General features: G+C 44.5%; 1 protein-coding gene across 1 annotated transcript; it reads right to left on the bottom strand.

The window, feature by feature from the left end:
* Positions 1–4,382: 4,382 nt before the first annotated feature.
* Positions 4,383–5,333, bottom strand: LOC127038836 (olfactory receptor 52E4-like). The gene has a single exon (XM_050931899.1). The coding sequence runs from the start codon at positions 5,325–5,327 to the stop codon at positions 4,383–4,385; it is 945 nt and encodes a 314-aa protein (XP_050787856.1). The 5' UTR covers positions 5,328–5,333.
* Positions 5,334–11,332: the final 5,999 nt, after the last annotated feature.

Below are 11,332 nucleotides of genomic sequence, written 5' to 3'. Positions count from 1 at the left end.
ATAAAAAATGGCTGATTGGAAGAGCTCAGAAAGGGTCATTGTCAGTGAATGGGGCAGTTTCTAGTGGGTTTCTGCAGGGATCAGTTCTCGGCCCGATGCTGTTCAATATTTTAATCAATGATCGGGAAGCAAATAGAAAATCACTGCAGATAAAATGCATGATGACCCAAAGATTGGCAGAGTGATTACAATAAGGAGGCCAGGGCAGGCATGCCAATTAATCTGGAGCATTTGCTGAGCTGGGCCCATGCAAACAAAATGTTTTGATACAGACAAATTCAATGTTTTCCACTCAGAACAGGGAATGCAGGCCCGACCCACAGACTAGGGCATTGTATTATGGAACACAGCAACCCGTAAATTGATTTAGGGATCATAGTGGACAATGTACTCATCGTGAGCTTCCGATGTGATGCTGTGCCCAGAAAGGCAGATGTGATCCTCGGATGCATAAATGGTAGAGTAGTGAGTTGGAGCAAGGGAAGGATTTTACCTCTGCATATGACATTGGAGAAAATGTCTTCATTCAGTTAAAAGGTAGGAATCAAAGGGTTGAATAAATGGTGATAATGGAGAGAGGTAAATATTGTTGTTCCCCAAGGGTCTATACTGGTACCAGTCCTATTAAACAGTCGTAAATTACCTGGAAAAAGTGGTAAACAGTTAAGTGGCAAAATTTGCAGATGATACAAAATTACTCAAGTCAGTTAAGGCCAAAGCGGATTGAGAAATGTTACAAAGGGATTTCACAAAACTGGGTGACTGGAGAACACAATGGCAGATGCATTTCAGTGTTGATAAATGCAAAGTAAAGCACATGGCAAAATATAATCCGAACCATTCATACAAAAAGATTGAGTTAAAATTAGTGTTACCCATCAAGAAAGAGATCTTGGAGCCATTGTGGATAGTTCTCCAAAAACATCCACTCAATGTGCAGCAACAGTCAAAAAAGTGAACAGAATATTGGGAATCAAAAGGAGACTGCTAGATAATAAGACAGATAACATAATATTGCATCTATATAAATCCATGGTAAGCCAATACATTGAGATTTGGTCACCCAATCCCAAAAAAGATGTATTGGATTTGGAAAATGTACAGAGAAGGGCAACGTAAGACTGGAAATTTTCAGATTTGAAAACAGATGACTAAGGGGTGGTATGCTATAGGTCTATAAAATCATGACTGGTTTTGAAAAATTGAAAAAGGACATATCATTTACTCTTTCACAAAACACATAACTAGGGGTCATATAATGAAATTAATAGGAAACAGATTTAAAAAAAGAAAGTATTTCTTCAAGTCAACCTGTGGACCTTTTTGCCAGGGGATGTTGCAAAGGTTAAAACTATAACATGGGCCCAATAAGAACCAGATAAGTTCACAGAGGATAGGTCCACCAATGGCTAATAGCCAGAATTGGCAGAGGTGGTGTCCCTGCTGTTTGCCAGAAGCTGGGATTGGGTGACAGGGCATGAATCACTTGATAATTGTTGTGTTCTGTTCATTCCCTCTGAAGCACTTGGCATTGGCCACCGTTGGAAAACAGAATACTGGACTAGATGGACCTTTGGTCTTACCCAGTATAGCCTTTCTTGTGTTCTTATACAGACCCCAGACGTATCAGTCACCTGCCATAACCTACTAGACCCCACTCCCCTCCTAGAACTGAGATAGAACCCAGGAGTCCTGATGGAGTCTCTCTCTCTCTCTCTCTCTCTCTCTCTCTCTCTCTCTCTGTAGAGTTAATAACAAAATAATCACATCTATTGTCAAGGTTTCTTCCCCACTCTGAACTTTCTTGACACCACGGTGCAAATAAGTGATGGTCACATTAACACCACCCTATATCGAAAACCCTCCGACCGCTATGCCTACCTTCATGCCTCCAGCTTCCATCCCGGGCACATCACACGATCCATTGTCTACAGCCAAGCACTGAGGTACAACCGCATCTGCTCTGACCCCTCAGACAGAGACCAACACCTACAAAATCTCCACCAAGCATTCTCAAAACTACAATACCCACACGAGGAACTAAGGAAACAGATCAACAGAGCCAGACGTGTACCCAGAAGCCTCCTACTGCAAGACAAACCCAAGAGAGAAATCAACAGGACTCCACTGGCCATCACATACAGCCCCCAGCTAAAACCCCTCCAACACATCACCAGGGATCTACAACCCATCCTGGACAATGATCCCACACTTTCACAGGCCTTGGATGGCAGGCCAATCCTTGCCCACAGACAACCTGCCAACCTGAAACATATTCTCACCAGTAACTGCACACCACACATAATAACTCTAGCTCAGGAACCAATCCATGCAACAAACCTCGATGCCAACTCTGCCCACATATCTACACCAGCGACACCATCACAGGACTTAACCAGATCAGCCACACCATCACTGGTTCATTCACCTGCACATCCACCAATGTAATATACGCCATCATATGCCAGCAATGCCCCTCTGCTATGTACATCGGCCAAACTGGACAGTCTCTACGGAAAAGGATAAATGGACACAAATCAGACATTAGGAATGGCAATATACAAAAACCTGTAGGAGAGCACTTCAACCTCCCTGGCCACACTATAGCAGACCTTAAGGTGGCCATCCTGCAGCAAAAAAAAACTTCAGGACCAGACTTCAAAGAGAAACTGCTGAGCTTCAGTTCATCTGCAAATTTGACACCATCAGCTCAGGATTGAACAAAGACTGTGAATGGCTTGCCAATTACAGAACCAGTTTCTCCTCTCTTGGTTTTCACACCTCAACTGCTAGAACAGGGCCTCATCCTCCCTGACTGAACTGACCTCGTTATCTCTAGCTTGCTTGCTAGCACACATATATATACCTGCCCCTGGATATTTCCATTACATGCATCTGAGGAAGTGGGTATTCACCCACGAAAGCTCATGCTCCAAAACGTCTGTTAGTCTATAAGGTGCCACAGGATTCTTTGCTGCTTTTACAGATCCAGACTAACACGGCTACCCTCTGATACTCTGAACTTAAGGATACAGATGTGGGGACCTGCATGAGAAGCTCTAAACTTAATTACCAGATTAGATCTGGTTTGGCTGCCACCACCCAAATCATGTAAGAGTCATTTGGGAAACTCTGTCTACCTCCCCCCCCCCGCCTCCGACCAAATATCTCCTTCCCAAGTACTATACCCCTTCCTTGGGTAGCCTTGAGAGACTTCTCCACTAAGTTCCTGGTGAACACCAATCCAAACCCTTGGATCTTAAAACAAGGAGAAATTAACCATCCCCCCTTCTTCCTCACGCCTCCCCACCCAATTCCTGGTGAGTCCAGATCCAATCCCCTTGGATGTTAAAACAAGGAAAAATCAATCAGATTCTTAAAAAGAAGGCTTTTAATTAAAGAAAGAAAGGTAAAAATCATCTCTGTAAAATCAGGATGGTAAATAACTTTACAGGGTGATCAGATTCACAGAGCCCAGAGGAACCCACGCTAGCCTTATGTTCACAGTTACAGTAAACAGAGAAAAATCCTCTCAGCAAAAAGGAACATTTACAAGTTGAGAAAACAAAGATAAATCTAACATGCCTTGCCTGGCTGTTACTTACAAGTTTGAAATGGGAAAGACTAGTTCAGAAGTTTTGGAGAGCCTGGATTGAAGTCTGGTCCCTCTTAGTCCCAAGAGTGAAAAACCCCAAAACAAAGAGCACAAACAAAAGCCTTCCCCCCACCAAGATCTGAAAGCATCTTGTTCCCTTATTGATTCCTTGGGTCAAGTGTCAGCCAGGTTACCTGAGCTTCTTAACTCGTTCCAGATAAAAGGATTTTGGTGTATCTAGCCAGGAGGGATTTGATAGTATTGTACACAGAAGGGCTGTTCCTCTCCCTTTATAGTTATGACATACATTAACATTTTAAATCTTACCAGTGTCTGTTAAGTGACTTGCCACAAGATGTCAGAACATATTAGTATTAGAGCTGAGTGGGTCTAATACTTATTTCTCTTTCTTTCTTTTATATAGGAATTAGATACTGTGCTCCCGTCAGCTAATTGCTAAGTTATCTGCCAAAACCCAAGAGTTTTCAAGAAGCCCCTGGAATCATGATCAAAGTGGATGCACCCTAAGAAAATCTGGAATTTGCCCCTTGCAGCTGAGGATGGAGGTGGAAATGTTCCAGTCACCAGCAATTAGAAAGGTGGGAACCCAATGAATTGTGCATAGACTGATTCCCCAGTTTGTCACGCTGACACAGTAAGGCCAGGAAAGGATTTAATGTGTTTTCGACTGATCAGTAAGTGGTTCAGGGAAGAGGGTCCAGCACCATGTCACCAGCCAGCTCTGCCTGGACTTCAGACTGAGAACCAGTGCACAAAGAGAAAACTTTTAGGTCCCTTTATTGGTAAAGAGCTGGAGCAGCCTTACCCGGATCTGTTTGGTCCTCATCCCATAGATGATGGGATTTAGCATGGGGGGCACCAGGAGGTACACATTGGCCATGAGAACGTGGAAATGCAGGGGCACATTGTGGCCAAACCTGTGTGTGAGAAAGGAGAAGAGACCTGGGATGTAAAAGGCTAAGATGACACAGAGGTGGGAGCTGCAGGTCCCAAAAGTCTTGAGCCGGGCATCCTTTGTGGGGAGGCTGAAGATGGCCCTGAGGATCAGAGTGTAGGACACGGCAATAGAAGACCCATCCAGTACAATCACAGAGAATACCACAAAGAGCCAGTAGCAATTACTGATGCGGATGCCGGCGCAGGCCAGCTTCACCACAGCTATGTGCTCACAATACGATTGGGGGATAATAGTTGTACAATATGGCGACCTTCTCACTAGTAAGGGAAAGGGTAGTGCGAACATGGCACCACGCAGCACCACAGCCAGGCCTATCTTGGCCACAACAGAGTTTTTCAGGATCATGGAATATCTCAGAGGATTGCAGATGGCCACATAGCGATCAAAAGCCATGGCCATGAGGATCCCAGACTCCATCGCTGAGAAGGAGTGAAAAAAGTACATCTGGATGAGGCAGGCACTGAAACTGATCTCCCTGGAATTGAACCAGAAGATACCCAGTGTTTTGGGCAGAGTGGACGTAGACAGGACCAGGTCGCTGATGGCCAGCATGCAGAGGAAATAGTACATGGGCCCATGGAGGCTCGTCTCCCTCTTCACAACGAACAGGATGGTGAAGTTCCCCAAGATGGCTATGACGTACATGGTGCAGAAGGGGATGGAGATCCAGACATGGGCCGCCTCCAGGCCAGGAATGCCCAGCAGGATGAAGGTGGAGGGGTTGGTGAAGTCGGTTGTGTTGGAATCTGACATGGAACAAGAGAGAAGGTGTCCAACTCTGAGGCAGAACGGGGTCTCCTGCATGTACCATACGTTCCCCTGACTTCCTGTATGTGCCCAAGCTCTAGGGTGTTGGTTGCAGAAAATATTCCTGGATGGAGACACAATGTTAACATGCACTACTGGAGGTTGTTGTCATGAGTGAAGCAGATTGTCCTCTCTTCACACGCTGACAAATAACATGTTCATTATTCAGAGAAATAAATTATGAAGACTGACCCTACTGATGCCAATTCCATATTTTATGGTGCCCCTTGCCTCAATAATTCCTACACATCTGATGTGGGAAACCTTAATAGGCACCAGCAGGAAACAAGAGTGTGGATACTTGTTATCCATCATTGTTCCTATCATAGGTTTCACCTCCACTCTGAATTTTAGGGTACAGATGTGGGGACCTCCATGAGAACCCCTAAGCTTAATTACCAGCTTAGATCCAATTGCTGTCAGCACCAAAAGGTTTAAACACATGTTTATGAGAAAGTCATTTGGAAATTTTTCCTTCTCCCTCTCCACCAATTCCCTGGTGAACACAATCCAAAATCCTTGGATCTTAAACCAAAGAGAAATTACTCATTCTCCCTTTCCTGACAGGACTGGAGTTTAATTTCCCTTTCCCCCACCAGTTCCTGGTGAATCCAGATCCAACCCCCTTGGATCTTGAAACAAATTAAAATCAACCAGGTTCTTAAAACAAGACTTTTAATTAAAGAAAAAGAAAGTGAAATGAAAATCTCAGTGAGATTAACATGCAAGGAAATCTCACAGACAACAGGTTCAAAACACAGAGGGAGTCCCTCTGGGCAAAACCTTAAAGTTACACAGAAGAAAAACCCAATTTAAATCGCCCTCTTATGCAAAAGAAGTCACAAAAGGAAATAAACATCAGCTAATTTATTCCTTCCACTACCCTGCTTGATTCCTGGATCTTTTCACTCCGGCATAGAACTTAATGAATAGAACAAAGGAAAAACTTCCCTCCTTCCTCTTGAAAAATCTTGTCCCCACATTGGTTCCTCTGGTCAGGTGTCAGTTAGGGTAGGTGAACTTCTTAACCCTTTACTATCTGTTTATGACATTGTTCCTTAATGCAACGAAATCCAGGCTAGAGAGTCCCTGCTCTAGGGAGTTCCCCATTCACCCAGTTGCTCAAAACCTGAGAGAGGAGGGAAAAAAAAAGCTTTGACTAATCACGTACCAGAGGGAAACATCCCAACTAGAAGACACCACAGGGGAAAGACCTGGGCGCCATTGTTAGCAGATAGATGGAAACACCTGCTCATTCACAGCAGTGGCCAGAGCAAAGAAAATGTTTGGATGCCTAAGGAATGGGATGGAGAATGACACATGCTGGGTGTCTGATTCTGGTTGAATTCTATTTTGAGTTTCTAGCATAACATTTGAGCCGACTTCTCAAATGAAGCTAGGAGAAAAGATGTGTTGCCCATGTTGAAAAATTCATATAATTGTTTGAGTGAGGAGCCAAAGCACCTCCATGGAGATAAAAGTCAGGGAACAGCCCCTGTTCCCCTGTTAACAACCAGAGCCCTGAAATGCAAGCAAAGGACCAGGTGACAGTGTCTCTGCATTAACACACAGCTGGCTCCTGAAGTCTTTACTCAGTTCTTAATTCAACGGCAGGTTTGCCTCAGTGGGTTCTGGTAAATTATGGGCCAGGGCCTCAGAATTTGGCCTTGTATTGTGCATCCTGAAGGATCCACTGTGGCACTGAAATAAAGCAAATTTGGGGCAGAATGTCATCAGCCCGGGAGGGCACAGCAAAGTGGGACATTTTAGCCCATGATATTTAAGCAAACTCATCCTCTGTGGCAAAGGCTTTTGGATGTTTGCTGGCTGTGCAGAGCGGAAAGGACCACAGACCTATTATTGATCCCATCATGCCCACATTGCACTGGGTTTGTTGAGCAGGTGAATATCTCAGCAAGACAAGGGTACCTGTGAATTCTGAGGTGGAAGCAACTTCCCTGGGAATCCCCCTCAGGTAGCCGTGTTCCACATCTCTCTCACCCCAGCATCTGCCAAGAGCTGACACAGGGGTGTGCTCCATTCATAATATAGGTCTGTGCAATCCCAGCAGGGTTTGCTCAGCCTCTAGCGGATAAGCGAGTATCTGAATGTAAACAGGCTGGAGACCAGCCTGTCTGCGCTTCTGTGCTCTTTATCCTACTTTAGGAGTAAACAGTAATTAAGGGACCTTCCCAAAGGGAGATGAGATCTCTTGGACTCTGTGCTGAGTCAGAGAGGAATTGGCTGCTTCTTGCATTTTAAAAATTATAGTTGATTAGTAGGATAAAAAGAGATAATGCTTAAAATTCCATAGGGTCTGATTCTGTTAGTAAGGGATAAGAGATCAGCAATTCTCACCAGTATGATCTATGATCATACTGTGCAGCACCTTTCATTGAAAGATTTTCAAAACACCTAGCAAAGGAAAGTCACTATGACCATAGCCCCATTAAACGGACTGGTAAACTGAGGCACAGGGAGACATTATTTGGCCTAGGTCCCACAGAGATTGAGTGGCAGGATGACAGACAGAACCCAGGCGTCCTGACTTCCCTGCCATAAGTATGGTCTCTCTGTCACACCGGGAGGGAAATGGACTCCTGCTCTGGCAGGGGCTGTTCATTGGGTGGAATGCAAAGGAAAAGCTGGAAGAGGGAGCCACCCTCTCAGGATGAACCTGAGGTTTTCAGAACTAGCTGAAGTCAGTGAGCTCCCCACTCCTGTAAAGTGTGAACTCAGGGACTCCACTTCCGCTCCCACTCAGAAACCTGCCAACACGTGTGATGCTCTGTACCTCGGGGGAACACTCTGCACCCCCATGCTCATCATTATAATAAGAGTGTGTTGTATCCAATGCAAAGTTTGTGATGTTGGGTGTTTGTGATTCTCTCAGGTAAAAATTTCACCTTTCGAGTGTTTTGCTCTTTTGCGCTACACAAGGCTCTTCACATTTCTGTAAAGGGTGTAATAACCTGCTCGCTCTGCCTCACTGGGGCTATGTCTGCACTACACACCTCACAGCAGCACAAATGTACTGCTATAGCTGCTCCCTGCAAGGTGTGCTGTGTAGCCGCTCTACGCTGGCAGGATAGAGCTCCCCGCCAAAATAATTAAACCACCCCTGTGCGGCAGGAACTGTGTCGGCTGGAGAGCGTCTCCCACCAACATGGGGCTGTCCACACCGGCTCTTTGGTCAGTGAAACTTTTCTTGGTCAGGACTGTGTGTTGTTTTTTTTCACAACTCTGGCAGAGAAAAGTTTTACCTACAAAAGCGTTAGTGTAGACAAAGCCTCAGTTGCAGGCTAGTAAAGACGTCCACTGCCTCAAGTCCTGCACTGTTTAAGAAGATTGCTATTTCTTGCTGGTCTCCTTTCTCACCAACCCAGATGTTTGCGTAGATATATCTCAAACTCTGTCTGAATCTCTTCCTGGAGCCTGCTGAATTGCTTAAGAGTTTCAAGCCCTTGGGGGGTTTCAGTTGTTCCATCTCCAGGGTGGATCCTTCTTTCCTTCATTACAGACCTGTGTAATGATGCTGCCTTTGGTGGGACACAACTGAGTATGAATTCAGGAAAAATACCTTAGAGAAGGGCATTCACAGCCCCAGGCTAGTGGTTTTCCACCTCTAAGACACACCAAACCAGCCAGACAGAGAGGACTTCTGTTTTACCTTACTGGCTAACCAGAAGTCATAAAAGCAATTTCCTTAGACATTTCAGTTTACCAGTATGAAAACCGGGGCCACTCCTTATGGAGGGAGATGAATGGTTATGAAAACCAATATCCCAGTAAAAGAAAAAAAAAACTTATCCTGATCCCAAAGGACCAAGCCCCAGACCCAGGTCAATATGCAAGCCAGATCTTACCCACAAATCATGCTGTTGCCAATCCTTTAGAATCTAAAATCTAAATGTTTATTGATAAAAAGAAAGAAATATAAATGAGAGCAAAAATTGGTTAAATGGAATCAATTACAAACAGTAATGGCAATGTTCTTAGTTCAGGGTTGTAGTAGTGATGGAACAAACTGCAGGTTCAAATCAAGTCTCTGGAGTACATCCACACCTGGGATGGGTCCTTCAGTCCTTTGTTCAGTCTGGCCTTTGATAGGAGGAGATCATCCATCAGTGCTTGTAAAGCAGGGAAAGTGGATAGCAATTGATAGATATGAAAGTTATAAAATGTAGCAAATGGATAAGGGAAGCAAAAGACACCAGAGACAAATCCATGGCTAGCAGGGCTGAGGAAAATAATGATAAGATTTTGTTAGTATATTAGAAACAAAGGAAATCTTAATAGCAGTATAGGTCTTTACTAGATGGAGATGGTAACACTGTTAATAGTGATACACATGGGGCGAAAATGTTCAATAAACCATTCTGTGCTGTATTTGGAAAGAAGCAGGATAATGCACTCAGATCACACAAGCTTCTTTCCAGTCCACTGGTACCTATGGGGAATGGTAAACAGCACCCACTAGGGTCCATAGGGAATCATCATCCAATGGGGTTTTTTTCTAGTAGTTCACAAAGGTCCTTAAGCACCTAAATCCCACTGATTTGGGCCTCTAGGAGCCTGGCTAATGGACTGGAGAGAGGTGCCTATTTCCACATGGAACCATCAGCTGTGAGCCCTCCACGGGAGCAAGGTGCTGTAAGACAGGTTAGCACTTTCTCATGACAGACATAAGAACATATATAGCAATGACCATACTGGTCAGAACCAAGGTCCGTCTAGCCCAGGATCCTGTTTTCCTACAGTGGCCAGTGCCAGGTGCCCCTGAGGGAATGAACAGAACAAGTAATCAGCAAGTGATCCACCCCCTGTTGCTCATTCTCAGCTTCTGGCAAACAGAGGCTAAGGACACCACGCCTGCCCATCTTGTCCAGTAGCCACTTATGGACCTATGCTCCATGAATTTATCTAGTTCTTTTTTGAACCCTGTTATGGTCTTGGACTTCACAACATCTTCTGCAACGGAGTTCCACGGGTACAAAAGAGGTGGCCTCATTGCCTTGCCCCTAGACTCAAGACCCCCATCCCTGAATGGAACACAGCCATATATTGTAAGGATGGTACCACGGGAGGAGCACTTCTAGAATAAATACATTTGCCCAGAAGAGGGGGGCAGAAGAGGGAGCTCCATCAGCATGCAGAGCTAGGAGTCAGGAGAAGAGCGTTCTTTCGGCATACACTGCTCTACAGCCAAAATGCTTCTGAAATAAATGTAGTTCAACTTTACTAATTCTGGGTCAATGAGAACGAAAATGATGCTTAAAATTGTTGATTGGCTCTAGTTTTCAAGATGTGCTATTGGGTCAGTATATACGACCCTTGACTTGGGAATGGCGGAGGATAAGTGAGTTATAAAGGGAAGAGATCTCAAATTAAACCAGAAATGACTAAAACACATCTTTGACTGGATCTATGAATAAATCTATGACTGGGTTTGGACAGTACTTGCTTTTTAGGCAAAACAATGAATGATGAAATCTGAAGCTCGTATTGCGTCATACATGATATGAATTGCATCATGTTCTTCCTAGAAGTCATGGATGATGCAATCATAAAGAAGCTTACATCGCTCTGCTGAACAAATTGCCCTATATCAGCTCTAGAAATCATAGTATCGTGCTCTCTTATTTGTCAGTGTTTGATTTTGCAAAGAGACACATTTCTGTTTAGCCAAAGTGAGCAGAGATGCCTCGTACTGGTGTGAACAGTGCAGATAACTTCTGCTATGCTTGTGGTGAAGTGACTTTTGCATCCCAAAAGCGCAGTATAACCACTATGGTTAAGAAAGCCTATCACCTTTACTTTGGCTGCAAAATTGGAGATCAGGACAAGAGGTGGGCCCCACACATATGCTGCAGCACTTGTGCAACAAATCTTCGCCATTGGTTGAACAGGAAAAGGAAATCTATGCCTTTTGCAGTGCTAATGATTTGGAG

This window comes from Gopherus flavomarginatus, chromosome 1, assembly GCF_025201925.1.
Source record: "Gopherus flavomarginatus isolate rGopFla2 chromosome 1, rGopFla2.mat.asm, whole genome shotgun sequence".
NCBI lineage: Eukaryota > Metazoa > Chordata > Testudines > Testudinidae > Gopherus > Gopherus flavomarginatus.
Note: the sequence above shows the minus strand (reverse complement) of the source record. Positions and strands in the feature narration are given on the sequence as shown.